This window comes from Gossypium hirsutum, chromosome D11, assembly GCF_007990345.1.
Source record: "Gossypium hirsutum isolate 1008001.06 chromosome D11, Gossypium_hirsutum_v2.1, whole genome shotgun sequence".
Classification (NCBI taxonomy): domain Eukaryota; kingdom Viridiplantae; phylum Streptophyta; class Magnoliopsida; order Malvales; family Malvaceae; genus Gossypium; species Gossypium hirsutum.
In genome coordinates this window covers 7413129-7430790 of record NC_053447.1, presented here as the reverse complement: position 1 = coordinate 7430790, position 17662 = coordinate 7413129, and the positions used below count along the sequence as shown (strand labels likewise).

Here is a 17662-nt window from a genome sequence, read left to right as displayed (position 1 = left end):
TGCTAATTCTACTATTTCATAATTTCACTTTTTCACTTTCGATCACTATTCAATTCAATTCCACATATATATTCATCATTCAATTACACTTAGTCGTTACATAATCTCATATATTTTCATTTAGTCAATTTCCCGTTGAACACTCAGAATATACACGGATATGTAGAGAATTAGCACACAAGCGCCACACTGATATGTAGCCGAAGCTACCACTGATACGTAGTTGTAGCTACCACTGAAATGTAGCCGAAGCTACCACTGATATGTAGCCGTAGCTATCACTGAAATGTAGCCGAAGCTACCACTGATCAATAACACTGGAAATGTCCACGGGCCTGCTCACACAAGCTGTCAGGTGTCTGCAACACATGCTAGATCACCCAGCACCCGGGACTCACTGTAACACTGTAACACTGGTCTCTAGTGATATGTCACTTGTATCCACTTTTATTTCTAAGTTCAACCGGGAATTTACACTTAACACTTTATTTTAAACACTTTATCACTTGAATAATTCATGAACAATTTTCCTTCCATATTCAATAATAATAATTCACATATCAAATATAATTCAAAATTTATAAAAATATATTACTATTATTTACACATAACTTACTTTGGTGCAACAATATAAAAATTTAGCAATTTAGTATTTAATCTTTTCTTTTCTCCGATCAAGGTCGATTCCACTTCTTTCTTGATCTATAATAACACATTTGACTTATTTAATACTCAATTTATCAAAACAGTCCTTGACTCAAACTTTGGAAAAATTACAATTTTACCTCTAAATTTTTGCATATTTACACTTTTTCCCCAAAGCTCATAAATTAAACTTCATCCCTTATTCTTATGTATTATGACATGCTGAACATTTTTACCTTCTATGGCAACATCAAATTCCCACTCTAACACTTACTTATGAACATTAGGTATTTTTACCGATTATGTCGTTTTACTCGTTTTCACTTAAAATCACTTAGCAGAAGTTGTTTAACATAATTTAAAACTTTATATTCTACCATAAAACATCAAAATAAACACATTTCACCTATGGGTATTTTTCCAAATATAAATCCTAGATTAAATTATTGCTAGAATAAGCTAAATTAAGTTATCGGGACTCTAAAATCGTAATGAACATTAAAAACAGGGCTTGGAATCACTTACTATGGAGTTTGGAAGCTTGAAAACCCTAACTATGGCTTCCCCCTTGCTATTTTCGTTCATCATGGAGAAGATGAGCACATTTTGCCATCTTTTTCCCTTTTTAATTCTTTTTATTACTAAATTATCAAATTGCCCCTAACTTAGAAATTTCCTATTTCACTTATCTCATGTCTATTTTTGTCCATAACTTAACCAATGGTCTAATTACCATATAAAGACCTTCAATTTAAAGTTTTATAACAATTGGACACCTCTAACATGTAGAACTCAACTTTTTCACTTTTTACAATTTAGTCCTTTTTGACTAAATTGAGTGCCCAAACGTTAAAATTTTCAAACAAAATTTTCAGAAAATTATTTCGTGAAATCTTAGACCACTATTCCGGCTAGGCCCAAAATCGAGTTGTTACAAACAAGTGCTGTTGTTTGATGCTTAGGCAATTGCCAAGCTATTGGTTGAATGGTAAAATGTTTAATTATAAGATGCACTGAAATGATAAGTGCTCAAATAAAAATATACTTGTGCTCATGAAAGAGTGGAAAGTTTTAAGTTATACAATTTCTTATGAAATGGCTTATTATGTGATTAATTTGAAAGGGGCTATGTTTGCATGCACGAGTTTGTGGCTATGGTTGTATGATATGCTTATGACTTGTGTGTTATGCATATGGAATGAGTGTGATAAGTAAAGAAATACAAACGTGAATAAAGAAATTTGGAAGAGTATAAAGTTGTTTAAAACTCTACTATACTTGGGATGATATGAATAAAAGATACTATGGATTTACTCATTTTGTGAGTTGTTGAATATGGTTTCTTGAACCGTGTGGCATCAGTAAATGTTTATTATTGATAAATGTAAATTTGATAATGAAATGGATTGATATGATTAAAGTTTATACGAGCTTATTAAGCATTTATTGCTTATGTGTCTATTTTTCTTTACTTTTTAGATTATCAGAAGCACGATTGAGTTGGAAGCTTGTAGGAGTTATATCACACTATCTGTAACAGCCCGATTTAGGGCCTAGTCAGAATAGTGGTTTTGGGACCACAAATCTGACTAGGAAAAATTTTATTATCATGGTCTACAATTTCACGGAAAGATTTCGTGAAAATTTTGTTCGAAAATTTTGACGTTTGGGCACTCAATTTAGTCAAAAGGACTAAACTGTAAAAAGTACAAAAGTTGATTTCTATATGTTAGAGGTGTCCAATTGTTATGAAATTTTAAATTGGAGGTTCTTATATGGTAATTAGACCATTGGTTAAGTTGGTAGACAAAAATGGACATGGTTAGGCATGTTTCCAAATATTTTCATTAAGGGCATTTTGGTCATTTAGTTATTAAAATGAATTAAAAACAAAATTAAAAGCCAATTTTTGTCCATCTTCAAGCTAAGGCAGAATTTTACAAGAGGGAAGCCATAGTTAGGGTTTTCAAGCTTCCAAGCCTCATAGTAAGTGCATCCAAGCCCTGTTTTTAATGTTTTTTTTTAACGTTTTTGGAGTCCTCGTAGCTCGGTTTAGCTTATTCTACCATTAATTCATGTTAGGGTTCATATTTGGAAAAATACCCATAGGTGAAATGTGTTTATTTTGATGTTTTATGGTAGAATATGAAGTTTAAAATTATGTTAAATAACTTTTGCTAGTCAATTTTAAGTGAAACTGAGTAAAACAACATAATCGGTAAAAATACCTAATGTTCATAAGTAAGTGATAGAGTGGGAATTTGATGTTACCATAGAAGGGAAAAATGTTCAGCATGTCATGAAATATAAAAATAAGGGATGAAGTTTAACTTCCGAGCTTTGGGATAAAAGTGGAAATATGTAAAAGTTTAGGGGTAAAATTATAATTTTTCAAAAATTGAGTCGAGGGCTGTTTTGGATAAATGTGAATATTAAACAAGCTAAATTTGATATTATAGATCAAGAAGATCGTGGAATCAATCTCAACCGGGGAAAGGAAAAGATTTCAGATTAAATTGCAAAATCACTACATTTTGCACCTAGGTAAGTTGTATGTAAATAATACCTCGTTTATAATTATTTTTAATATTTTTTTGTAATATATGAGAAATGGCTGAATATGAAATAGTTATTTAACAATTAGAAATTTAGTATTGATAGTTGAATTGAACAAAATTAGCTTGAATTGTGGATATATGATTGTCGAGTAAAAATTGAAGTAGTTCGAATCGAATTATTAAATTTGTTATGGTATTGGACTGAAATATTGGAAATTGTGATTTGATTTTAGATAAATTGTAAAATATTGAAAAGTGAGAATCCCTGTTGGACCGTCGGAATAGGAAAGGCTTGAATAAAGTACCTAGGAACATGTGTGTAGTACTAAGTGCAGGCTACTACGTGTATCGATAGATAATGGTCACATGTGTAGTACTATGTGCAGGCTACTATGTGTACCAGATGGCCTTGGTCACGTGTGTAGTACTATGTGCAGGCTACTACGTGAACCGGAAAGCTTGATCACGTGTATAGTACTATGTGTAGGCTACTACGTGTATCAGATAACAATGGTCACACGGGTGGTACTATGTGCAAACCACCGAATATTCGTTATTATTCTGACATGTTCAACAGGATATGAGTAATTGCAAACAAATATGAATATGTGATTGGAATGTGATAAATTGCAAAGGAGTAACTGGAGTGATAAAGTCTCGTACTGTGCCTACAAATTAAATTGTTATTGAATGTTGAATAAATTGGGCTATTTTACCAAACTAGTCCAAAAAAATATTATATTTATAAAAATAACCCAGGTTTAAAAACAATCACCAAAATAACCTAAAAGGAACAGTAAAATTGGGTTGTGGCCTGTCAATGGCCGGAACCCACTCGTATTTTGCACCCATGATTGCCTAATAATTGTGTCAGACTTAAAAAATTTAATTTTTTGGGTTTTGGCCTGTCAATGGTTGGAACCCATGTATTTTTTTAAATTGTATAATACTGATATACGAAAAAGGGAAAAAAAGAAAAACAAATTTTTTTTGGGTGCCTGTCAATGGCCGGCACCCAGTACAAATTTAAATTTTTTTTTGTGTCAGAGTAAGATATCAGTATACGAAAAAAATAAAAAAAAATTTGGGTGCTGGCCTGTCAATGGCCGGCACCCAGTGCAATTTTAAAAAAAAAATTCTTTTTTTTCGTGTTAGAATCAGATATCAGTATACGAAAAAAATAAAAAAAATTTTTTGGTTGCAGGCCTGTGAATGGCCGGCACCCAGTACAATTTTAAAAATTTTTTTGTGTCAGAATCAGATATCAGTATACGAAAAAAAAAGAAAGAATTTAAAAAAAAATTGTACTGGGTGTCGGCCATTGACAGGCCAGCACCCAAAATTTTTTTTTTATTTTTTTCGTATACTGATATCTGATTCAGACACGAAAATTTTTTTTAAAATTGTACTAGGTCCAGGTCATTGACAGGCCAACACCCAAATTTTTTTTTATTTTTTTCGTATACTGATATCTGACTCTGACAAAAAAAAGAATTTTTTTTTAAAAAAATTGTACTGGGTGCCGGCCATTGAAAGGCCAGCACCCAAAATTTTTTTTTCGTTTTTCTTTTTTTTCCTTTTTTTGTATATCAGTATTATACAATTTAAAAAAAATACATGGGTTCCGGTCATTGACAGGCCAAAACCCAAAAAATTAATTTTTTTAAGTCTGACACAATTATTAGGAATCATGGGTGCAAAATACGAGTGGGTTCCGGCCATTGATAGGCCACAATCCAATTTTACTGTTCATTTTAGGTTATTTTGGTGATTGTTTTTAAACCTAGGTTATTTTTGTAAATATAATATTTTTTGGACTAGTTTGGTAAAATAGCCAATAAATTGTTATAGTATTATATGAATGAGTGAAATTGAAACAGAATAGATTTGGGTAGTGACAGTGAAGTTAGTTTGAAAAATCACCAAAAATTATAGGAATTGAGTTAGTGGTTGAATAAGATATGGAATTAAATCTTAATGAGTCTATTTTCATATAAAAGAGAAATAATAGACAAAAGAGTTATATATTCTGAGATATTGAAATTTTAGTGAGACAGAGTCAGAATGATTTCGAAATCCGCTGTTCTAACTTTGGAAAATCATTAAAAATTGTACAAAAATAATTATGATTTTTAATTTACATTCTTAAATTTCTAAATGAGTCTATTTTCAAGAAAAACAAACGGCAACATCATTTGAATTCTGTACAAAGAGATAATTAATTTTTAGTGAAGAGGGGTCAGAGCTTTCGAGCAGTGAAACAGGGGAAAATTTAAAGAATAAAATGTACTAATTGGCTAAACCAAAAATTCTTAAAATTTTATGGTAAGAAGATATATGAGTCTAGTTTTAGTGAAAATTATGGATCTTAATTTGGAGTTCCGTAACTCCAAATAAAAATAATTTAGTGACTATGATGAGAATAAACAGCTGGAACTTGAATAAAGAATGAATTTATGTGTGATTATGATTATATTATCTATGGAAATATGCTAAAAACTTGTTTATTAATTACATACATACTTACTAAGCTATATGTTTATCCATTTCTTTTTTCCCTTGTTTTATAGTGTTACCAAGCCAGCTCGAAAATCGGAGGTCTTTAGAGATCCAGTCACTCTGTCAACTTCCTTTTGGGTATTTTAGTCAAAAAATATTATTTTGGAATTATGGCATTTATAGAAGACTTGGTCATTTTGTTATGTGTCATAAATTGTTCTGTATATACTATATAATAGTTTATTTTGTATAAGTCATCGATATGGACTAATATGGATTAAATTCCACGTGTATGAAATTTTAATGTTGTGTTGATAAATTTTAAAGCAAGTATGTAAATGTTTAAATGCAAAAAAAAAGGGACTTTAAAATAAAATATGAAAAAAATTATTTTGTTAAAGTTCTGTAATGCCTCGTACTCGGTCCGGGAGTCTGACACGAGTAAGGGGGTGTTACACTATCCATATTATATCGGTACTTTCGAATGTTTTGATTTTGGTTATAATGGCATGTATAGGTATTTTGTTTAATGTTGGCCTATGTAATTTGTTGAGATTTGCCACTTATTTTGGCTTGTTTTGGATGCCTAATTATGACTTGTTGATATGTATAATATTGATTGTAGGTTGACACAAAATTGGGTGAAAAATATGGCTTGTAAAATGACCAATTTTTGTCCACATGGGCGTGTGTTTCAACCGTGTGACCCCTGCAGTGTTGAAAATTGTAAATATTTTTGAAAAATTTTCTGAGTTTCTGATTTAGTCCCGATTTGTTTCTGATGCGTAATTTCAGCCTCGAAGGCTCATATAAGGGACAATATGTATGATTTTGATTGGTGTTTGGACATGAATATTATATGATATGAAAAGTTTGCATTTTCAGTCTGTTTGATTTGTAAACTCGGGTAGTACTCTGTAACCCTGTTCTGGCAATAGATTCGGGTTAGGGATGTTATATTAATATTTTGTTATCTCTTTACATTGTTTTATTCACCAAAAAAAATATAAAATTAATTGTGACAAGCTCATGAAAAAGGAAATTAATGGTAAGAAATGTAAAATAATTAATTTTTTCTCTCTTCTTTAATTGTACTACAGGTCAATTCCTAAAATGTAAAATTAATTTTGACAAGCTTCGTGGGAAAGGAAATTAAAAAAATTTAAAAATTAAAAAGAAAATTGACTAACAAAAAGAAAAAAAAAACTATTACAATTGCCAAATCTTTACATAAAAAAATTTTGGCTGCACCACTTTAATTGTGACTGCTAACTCTATTTTTTTTTGGAGATATTTGAAAAAATCTATCTGCAATTACTTTCCTTTCACATAAAGCTTGACACTGTCGTTATAACATTTTATAGCTTTTTTGTTTCATATTACTATTTTTCAGATAGAAAATTATATTTCCTTTACCACTATCACCCTCTTCTTTAAAAAAAAAAAATCTTTCATCCTCATCTTCACCGGCAGAACACAATTTGAGAATCAAGAAACTCCAACAATGCAAAGTTGAATTGGCGTATCCCCATCACTGACCAAATAATCTGAATCATGGTGTTGGGATTGAAAATCATCGAAAAATCCACCATTGTCGTCAATGATGACACCATATAAAGAATTAGTAGACCCATTTTTTTTGCCTTTTCTTTTTTTTTTCCTTTCAAATATTTTTTACAAAAATCAACAAAAAAAATCACTTCTGGTGCCGCCGACGTGAAAAAATATTTTTTCCCTTTTCTTTAAACCCGGAATACTCGTATTTTTTGCGAGTATTTTTAAAAAATACATACCGGTACCGTCTGACACAGTGACGATATTAATAAAATTATTATTTTTATATAACTTGTAATGATGGTTGAACGATTGAGTGAAAATTTAAGAGTACCACTTGATACGTCAATGACACTGAGTGTATATTGTTCATTTTACCTATTTTCATAAATAATTTATAATATACGTATTTTAGTAATTAAATTTTTCTCACATTATCGAGATAAAAAATCCTTTCATGGATAAGGAAGTGAGCATAGCCTCTTCTAAAATCCAGTCTAGATTTTTCTGTGCTTTTTTATTCTATATTCATAAAATTACCAATTTATTGATTCATTTATTACAAATGATTTTCTAAGGAATTAATGTGTATCGCCTCATATGGCATATGTTAAAATAGTAAATTCTTTATCCACCAAAAAAAAAGAAGTAAATTCTAAATACAAATATATATAATATGAGAGGTAGGAAGTAGATTCACATATTTTAAACAATAAAAGCTTTAATCACCTTTTTTTCTATAAATTGAGGACAATACAAATATATATATATTTTGAAAAGTCTAAATACAAAAAATTTACAGATGTTAATCAATGCTTTAATAAAATTTTAAAGTATATATTATTATTGTATCAATAAAATTATTCCATGAACCTACCTTTAATTTAGGCATTAAAATAATATTTTAAATTTGACATTGAACATATTTAAAACATATGAATTAAATTATAAATATAAATACAATTATAACACAGACAACTTAAATTTGGTCGTGTTAAAAGAATACATAAAATTATTAAAATTGAGGACAGCTTTTTTTAATACATCAAATCCTATAAATTCTTAAAATAAAGGATCTATTTGATAAAATAACGATATTTTGGTTATTTATTAAAATATTTTGAAATTTGAGAATTAATTTAAAATTTAGGTAAGATTTTGAGATGTTTAACATTAAATATGATTTATTATAGTGATAATGTCACAAATACTATGCTGAATTTAACGGAGCAACTACTCTCTTTCTTTAAAAGAAAATTATGATTTGGTCTTCGTTTACAGAAAATTAGAAAAAGGAAAAAAGGAAAACGTCAAAACGACGTCGATGAATAAGCATGGTAACATAGATATATACTGCAGGAGAAAAAACAGGGAGTTAAAAGGCTTCTGTAGTAAGTTTCTAGATTTATCGAATAGCGATCGTGGCTGTAGGAGATGAGACAAAGGACAATCCTGTCATTTGAAGAAACTGCCGAGCAGACTTCACGGCCAATTGCCGGAATCTAAGTGCACCGCAAATTAAGAAGGAAAAAGTTAAAACACTGTTTCGGTAACTTTTGAAAATTTAAACTTCAAAATGGGGCCCGTGGAGGATGAATCCGTGCTAAGCCTCAGACCGTCTTTGTCTCATTTCCAAACACAGTGGGCCCCCCTCCCTCCCTCCCTCCCTCCCTCCCTCCATCCATAATCGGTTTGTTTTGAACTTCGAATTCACCGTATCACGAACCCACGCCAAAACTTAGTCACTGTAACTCTGTAACCATTGAACTTCAAAGCAAGCTATAACTCAAAAAGTTAAAAAAACAAAAAAGAAGGGGAAAAAGTGATGGCTTCCAATGGTTACAGAAATGGTACGGGTACCAACAAGGGAGCTATTAAGCCCCCCGCTTCATCTAATATCAGATCATCTTCATTCAAATCAAGGCTTCCTCCTTCATCCAATCACTCGACGGGATCTGCTCTTCGCCGGACTAGCTCTGCCTCTTTCACCACCGCCGCTGGAGGTGACGGCGGTTAGTCTTTCAATTATTTCCTGTAATTGATTCCATAGTGCTATACCAAGTAAATGATTTATTGTGCTCGGTTTTTTCTCTATAGTGCCCGGAAGAGTTCGAGTAGCCGTTAGATTAAGGCCGCGAAATGCAGAAGAGTCGACTGCCGATGCAGATTTTGCCGATTGCGTTGAACTCCAACCCGAGGTAAAAAAAGAAAAAAACCTAAAATATTGAAGTTCTCAATTTCATTTTGTTGCTCTTACTCAGGACGGTTATTAGTGATTTTATTTTCTTTTTTACATTTATTGTTTTATTAATAAATTTTGTTTTACTTATAGCTTAAGAGGCTTAAACTTAGGAAGAACAATTGGGAATCAGAAACCTACGAGTTTGATGAAGTGCTTACCGAGTTTGCTTCTCAAAAACGTGTCTACGAAGTTGTTGCTAAACCTGTTGTGGAGGTCTGTTTCATTTCAAATGTTTTCTTAATTTTACAATACAATGCCATTAAATTATGCACGTTTAGTGCTTAGTGTTTTGCCCCTATATCATTTTTGCTTTGGTTTTTGCAGAGTGTTCTGGATGGTTATAATGGTACAGTTATGGCTTATGGCCAGACTGGAACTGGGAAAACTTTCACTCTTGGACGATTGGGTGAGGAAGATACATCCGCTCGTGGAATAATGGTTCGTTCAATGGAGGAGATTTTAGCTAATGTTACTCCAGAAACAGATTCCATCTCTGTTTCTTATTTGCAGGTTGATAGACTCATGAATTTTATTCTGTAATCTGTGTGATGCTTAGTTCTGAAAATTAATTGAATGTAATTTCTTTGGTGGTATCATGTTTGTCCAACTGTGCTATTTTGTATAAAATGCTTCTTGGATTTTAAAATTTTTTATTGTTTCCTTACAGTTTATATGCTCTGATTTTTTTGTTAGACTTTCTGCTTTTGTGTTTCCTCAGTAAGAACTTTTACTAGTTTGTTTCCAATGTTTCCTTGTAGCTTTACATGGAGACCATCCAGGATCTCCTTGATCCAGCAAATGATAATATTTCCATTGTGGAAGATCCCAGAACTGGAGATGTGTCCTTACCGGGGGCAACTCATGTAGAAATTAAGGATGAGCCGAGTTTTTTGGAGCTACTGAGGTTAGGGGAAGCTCATCGAATTGCTGCAAATACTAAGTTGAATACTGAATCTTCTCGCAGTCATGCCATATTGATGGTGACTAATTTTTGGTTTCTGCTTCCGAATTTATGCACCACATTTTATTACCTACCTGTAGTTATTTATGCAGTTGTATTATCCTTTAGTGAAATAATATATATTCAATCATGTTACTGCAGGTACATGTTAAGAGATCAGTCTTGGGAGAAGAAGTTGCCATTCCAAGTGAATCAGACAAGTCTTCTCACTTTGTCAAACCTCCAAAGCCTCTTGTCCGGAAAAGCAAGCTAGTATTGGTAGATTTGGCAGGCTCAGAGCGTGTTCAAAAGTCAGGTGCTTATCTTTTCTTCCCCTCCAGTGGCAAATCGGTTGCATGCTGCATATCAAAGAGCATTTTCATTTTTTGCCACCTAAGATTTTTAAGCATTGCATCTCATATATATATCTTTGGCAAAGAAGTTATATTTCCTATCCAACCTATATATACCTGTATACTTTCTTAAGTGCTAGTGCTGGCATTATTTATGAGTTGGATCCGGTTGGTAGATGATGAGTTTGATTCTCTTTGCTTCTGGCAGGAAGTGAGGGACACATGTTGGAAGAAGCTAAGTCTATTAACCTGTCACTGAGTGCTTTGGGAAAGTGTATTAATGCTTTAGCAGAGAATAGCGCTCATGTGCCCATTCGTGATTCAAAACTTACGAGGCTACTCAGAGATTCTTTCGGAGGTAAGTCATCTTTTATGTTAATTTAAGTTGGCATGTGCCCGGGCTACATTTTAACCTAACTAAGCTATTATGGCGAAGATGTTTATGATCTAAATTTTTATATATTTCTTTAGGAGTTTTATATCTGGAGTTGAGTGTTTTTGAGTTATTATGAGATAGATTCTATGTATTGCAGGTACTGCCAGGACCTCATTAATTGTTACAATTGGCCCTTCCCCACGACATCGAGGAGAGACTGCAAGTACGATATTGTTTGGTCAAAGGGTGAGTTCTTACACCAAAATGGGCTCAAACTATAATCTATCATGTGTTTGCTATAAGTAATATCTGCTTTCAAACAACTCATGATTATAAAGTGAAGGCACTCGGCAAGATGCATCCTAGTTATATTTAAGCTTCTCTTCGTTGTTTGACACTTTTCTTTCATCTGTCCATTTCTTCATGTCTCGTGTAACATAGTCTCTAAATTATGTAAAAGTAAGATGCTATTACCTTGCTAACTCCATTATGCACAGGCAATGAAGGTGGAGAATATGTTGAGAATAAAGGAAGAGTTTGATTATAAAAGTTTGGCTAGAAGGCTTGAAATACAGCTGGACAAGCTCATTGCAGAAAATGAAAGGCAACAGAAGGCTTTTGATGACGAAGTTGAAAGAATAAACTTAGAAGCACAAAACCGTGTCTCTGAGGTTGAGAGAAATTTCACAGATGCCTTAGAGGTTAGTTCAGCAATTCATCACTCCCCCTGATGCGTGATTCTATAACCTCATGTTTTTATATTTTCCATTATTCATTCTTAAACAGTTATTTGCTTGAGAATGTGATATATTGATATTGAATATCTGGTTGCTCCTTTTACAGAAGGAACGACTAAAGTGCCAGATGGAATATATGGAATCAGTTAAGAAGCTGGAGGAAAAGATGATAGAAAATCAACGGAAGCATCAGCATGATGGCTTCATGAAGGACAAATGTAATTGGGAGGTACTTTGCATCAAGAACCATATCTTGTTTCATGTTAAGTTTATCAGGTGAATTCATGGCTAGCCAGTTGGGAACTTGTCTTGATGACATTTATGATCTTTCTTTGATATAACAGCATTAAGGAATTGTGCATTATTTTCCTAACTTATCATGACATATTTTTCTTGTGTTTAAGTTTCACTTTAGATATGTAGTAGCATGCCCATTGTTGAGCCATGTTTTTTCTAGTTTTCTTGTATATGTGGCTTAAAGTTTCTTCCATCAGTCAGATTTTTGTCCCATACAGTGGCAATCACCTCTCAAAGCTATTTCTGCGAACTCAAGTTCAAAGTTCTCTATTTCGCATGAGTTTATTGGAAGATGTGATTAATTCAAACTTTATTCTTTTAGTGTTATCAATGTTTGAAATACGTATTTATGGCTTGTTGGTGATTTGTTTGGCATTCAACATAATGGTAAAAAGACTCTGTTTTTGATAATGGTGTACACATATTAGTTGCATGATAGTCAAGTATAATTTCCTTGTACGAACTCAGTTGCCATTACTAGGTGGTGTACACAGTATTTTAGTCCATCTTGTGTTGTCTTTTGTTAACATGTTTCATCTTCATCATAATTTTTAGGGGCCTGGATTTTCTGAGGACATTGCTGAGGTAAAAAAACTGTTAGAGAAAGAAATTCATATGAGAAAGGAAGCTGAAAAGGAGGTCAACAAACTTAAAAGTCAACTAGGACAGCACATGGATGCCGGGGTATACTTACTATTCCAAAAATGAATACGTTTATACCAATTTCTGAGCTTCTATTGATATCGGTTATATGAGGATTAATTTGTTGTTTTAGGCAGGTGGAGATGCTGAAATCTTAAAGCTGCAAATAGCTCTGGAGGATGAGGTTCATCAGAAAAAGAAGCTTGAAGAAGAAATAATAATACTAAGAAGTCAGATGTTACAACTGACTTTTGAAGCCGACCAGGTACTTGGTGTTATGCATGCATTTCATGCTATTGTTAGATTCTCTTTCTGAATACAATTGACCTCCTGATATATATAATTCGAAGCTTTGTTGAGTATTTGAGCTTTCCACAGTTGGCTTCTCTTATCAACATTATGATCTAGTATCTGGTCTCGATGTCAAAAACTTGCATCATATTAAAAGGAGCTCCTTGTATTTTTATAAATTTTCTGCTTGCATTGAACTTAGCTTAGAAAGACTAGATCTTCTATTTGATGGTTTTTCCTTTATGTGCTTGACTGAAAATTTTGGTGCATTTAATATCATCTTTGAGACTTAGCATCCTTGGCATTCAAACTCAAGCACACCTTTATGCTGATATCTTTTTTATTTTACATATGTAGATGAGAAGGTGTCTTGCAAGAGGTGGATCTGGAAATGCTTATCCCGGTTTAGATTCTCCAATGTCTCAAGTTAGGGACTCTTTGAGTGGACATAAGACACCAGTTTCTGCACTATTTGATCAAGGTCATAAATTATGTTATTTTTCTAAAATATTGCTTGAACTGTTTTTTCCCCATGAATTTCTTATTTTCCTTTTATCAATTTATCAGTTGGAGTGCAAAAGATATTGGATTTGCTTGAGTCAGAAGATGCTAATGTACGCATTCATGCTGTAAAAGTAGTGGCAAACCTAGCTGCTGAAGGTGAGCAAAAGCTTTGGTGTCTTGTGTCCTTGCTAAGGTACTCTGTATAGATAGCTGATGGTTAGAAGTCTGTTCATCTTGTAATCTGTCTTTTGGAAAAGTTGCTTGTAGACCTTGGGTGCTAATTGCTTATACTCATGTTAAGGAGTGCTTTGGGTAAAACTAATTTGAATGTTTAAGCATTAAAATCAGTATTGGACCACTTTATTACCTTGTTTGTTGTTGCTTTCTCAGCTTCAGTATTCTGCTTGTGTTGGTTGGCCAAGCTAATATTTCCATCTCTTTTTGTTTGAAAAGGCTTCTTCTTTACCCTGTTATAGAAGTTAATTGTTCAAATAAATCCAGTTCCTCTAATGAGGACGAAATTGTGCTATGTCTTGGTATGTGAGTAATGAGGAGCACTTTCCATTTACCGAGCAGAAGCAAACCAGGAAAGGATTGTTGAAGCTGGTGGTCTTACTTCCTTGCTGATGCTTCTAAGAAGTTATGAGGATGAAACTGTTCGCAGAGTAGCAGCCGGTGCAATTGCTAATCTTGCAATGAATGGTAATATTTTTCTTTAAATATCCTTATTATCATTTTTGTGTATATCAGTCTACTTTTAATTGGTGTTTTTGTGCCAAGAGTTCGTCCACTGATTGGTTCTGACTTCTGACTACATAGGTTTAATATCTTTTCCTTTTATGCAAAGCAGAAGCCAATCAAGAACTCATAATGGTTCAAGGGGGAATCAGTTTATTGTCTACTACAGCATCTGATGCTGAGGATCCTCAGACTCTACGCATGGTTGCTGGAGCTATAGCTAACCTGTGTGGGAATGGTATACTAATTTATCTTTGTTTTACCTCTTTTACATTACAGTGTTTATTTTTCCATATCCAGTATAATTTTAATTGCTATTATATAATTGATCTCTCGGTACTACATAAATTCTATGATTAATTAGATCTACTACATGAAGAATTTCTTGGTTGTATTATCCATTGCATGCACTACTTTGCAGCTTCATTCCATGTAATAGGAGTATTCCATTTATGGGATCTGTCACGCCTTTGGCTTTGTCATTTAGGCTTCCATGATAAATTCTAGTTATGCTTAGTACTTCTGCTTATGGTTGCTATTGAGCTTAAATCCTGCTTTGGCAATGCTTGAACTGGGCTGTTCTTTCTGCTTCTTACACATTCTCATGCTTCTTCCAGATAAACTGCAAGCAACACTGAGGTCTGAAGGTGGAATCAAGGCATTGCTGGGAATGGTGAGATGCAGACATCCAGATGTTCTTTCCCAAGTTGCTCGTGGAATTGCCAACTTTGCAAAATGTGAATCTCGTGCGTCTACTAATGGTAAGTCTTGGATCTGTTGATTGCCGTTGTTGACTGTTGATTGCTGTGAAGTTTTAGTTATCCTTCTGCATCAACGTAGCTCTCTTTATTCTTAAGCTCAAATCTGACTTAAGCTGTGTAGTTCTTTTCAAAATATCAGTCATTTAGCTTGATAGCATCTAGCACGAAATGGTCTCCACATAGCTCTCGTGTTACTTCAGGTATACGAAGCGGGAGATCACTTCTTATTGATGAAGGTGCACTTCCATGGATTGTGCAAAATGCTAACAATGATGCTGCACCTATTAGGCGACACATTGAGCTCGCACTGTGTCATTTGGCACAGCATGGTCAGTTGAATTCTCCATTGATAAAAATTAATCTTTGTGAGACACTATACACGTTGGGACCTTTATTTTTTTAACCTTTTGAAATATCAGAAGCAAATGCAAAGGACATGATAAATGGGGGTGCCCTCTGGGAGCTGGTTCGCATAACACGGGACTGTTCTCGAGAGGACATTAGAAGTCTTGCTCGCCGAACACTGAATTCGAGCCTGTTATTTCGATCTGAAATGAGGCGGCTAAGGATAGAGTTGTGATTGAGGTAAAGTTTTGGGCCTTTTTGTAACCTGTTCTAAAAGTGGGATGTCAGGAAAACAACATATCTCGACACTGTATAGTCTTAAAGGTCGAGAGAATGGTGTAATACCACCCTCAGCGCTGAAAGAGCTTCCACAGGCTTAGGTAAATGAATCTGGGGTGGGTTTGTAGTAGTATTAATTATTTATGCTAGGTTCTTTCGTTGAGCTTAACGTAAGTTTCCGTTGGTGAAATGGTTGGGATGAAGAAAATTTTGTTGGCCATGTTAAGCCGAAATTTCATTTTGTAGTATCTGTTAAGGGGGGCACTCATTAATTATGTGTTCTTTAAAACTTTTACTAGTCATTTATTCTTTATTTGCCAATGGCAGTAAAATGAGTTCAAAGGGTCAAATAAAAAGCAAGTAAAATTTAATTTAAATATCTTTTTTAAACTTTATAATTTAGCTATGATAAATGGGCATGGTAGCGTTAAAGATTCACGTATGGCAATTGTTTATGTAGGATTAAGTTTAACTTTTACCAACAATTCGCTAAAATTTAAATAGCGATTAATCATGTAACTTTTTGAGCAATTTTCTATAAGCCCAAGGCTGGAACAAGCCCTGTCGAGTTTCGTACAATTACTAACAAATAATATTCCACTGTAGTTCCAAAACCCAATTAGGAATGGACCCGCCCCAAAATATAGGTAAAAGTGAACGATTTTCGTTTTCTAAATTATCTCATCCATATTGAAAGGAGTTTTCAATTTTTTTTAAAGTGAGATTATCAGTGTAATACGTATAACTTTTAAAATATTTTAAAACATAAAATATGATTAACTCAATGAGCATCGTACGTGAATATAGTTGTTTAAATATACTTATAAAATAATTATGAATTTTATAAAAAGTAAAATAAAACACGTGTCAATTGCTTGTGCAGCTTATAAAATAGAAAAAGGAAATTGTTATCAACACATAAAGAGGTAACTCTACAATAAACACGGTTGCGAATTGCCTTTGAACGAATGATTTATAACTTTTATCAACATTATGGTACCAAAAATAAATAAAGGAAAGGCCATGTTATGATTGGTTTATCAACTTGGGTTCTCCTGCAGCAGTGATTCAATGTCCAGTAATACACTATAATATTCAACCCAAAGTTTCTTCTTTTTTGGTTCAATAATTACTAAACTAATTATTATTTTTTATCATTCTTCTAGGCTCTCTTCTATTTTTTAAACTTCTAATCTTGTTTATATTCCTGATTTTGATGTAAAGTTGTTATTTTTATCCTTAAACATATCTGCTTTTTTTTTCCCATTAGATTCATTGAAGATAATGAATAGAAAAAAATGTAATATAAATGGAAAAATAATAAAAAAGAAGAAGATAAGTTTTAAGGATCCAGAGATATAAAAGAGCAGGCCGGGGGTCAACTTGTGGACAATGTAGGGGATGGTGGATGTTAATGGCTAGTCTAAAAATGTGGCCATTATAGATGCTTTGTCTTTCATTTCATGAGATAGGTACCAAAAAAGGAAAAACAAAGGAATCTTAATATTTTACAAAGTAATAATTATTGCATTGTACTTCAAGGAATCAAAGGATCCATGTTAATCATCAACAACCTCAATTGCCATTTTCTTCCACCCCATTACCAGTACAAAATTTTTAACTTTTTTTGGTAACAAAGGAAAGGCACCTTGTTAAAAGGTGCTTAATTAGACGGAAACTGAGACAAACTGAGTCCCAAGTGCATCGTTTTCAAGCTGGTGCAAAGCTTCCGATACCAGATCTGGAAAAACCTGAAGCCCCGGTTGACCACCCAAAGCCAATTTAGCATCAATATCTGCCACCTTATTTGCTCGCCGAGAAATATGGAGCACTGTAACCAACCACTGCTGCCTGCACAATGTACGTATTTCCTTAACCAACCAATTTGAGTAGAAGCTGTC

The 17662-nt window shown here is 33.2% G+C and overlaps 1 protein-coding gene across 2 annotated transcripts; it reads left to right on the top strand.

Moving 5' to 3' along the window:
• The first annotated feature begins 8681 nt into the window (after window positions 1–8681).
• Window positions 8682–16138, top strand: LOC107911919 (kinesin-like protein KIN-UB). 2 transcript variants are annotated; one of them, XM_016839917.2, is made up of 19 exons: window positions 8682–9259; window positions 9354–9454; window positions 9589–9711; window positions 9823–10008; window positions 10257–10478; window positions 10601–10754; window positions 11000–11149; window positions 11325–11413; window positions 11665–11868; window positions 12011–12133; window positions 12757–12885; window positions 12977–13108; window positions 13492–13615; window positions 13702–13794; window positions 14215–14340; window positions 14489–14614; window positions 14994–15137; window positions 15338–15466; window positions 15557–16138. In XM_016839917.2, the coding sequence occupies exons 1-19, from the start codon at window positions 9082–9084 to the stop codon at window positions 15715–15717; spliced, it is 2694 nt and encodes an 897-aa protein (XP_016695406.2). In that variant the 5' UTR covers window positions 8682–9081; the 3' UTR covers window positions 15718–16138. The 2 variants fall into 2 exon arrangements, with proteins under 2 accessions (XP_016695406.2, XP_016695405.2); XM_016839916.2 differs by having other exon boundaries at window positions 8683–9268.
• Window positions 16139–17662: the final 1524 nt, after the last annotated feature.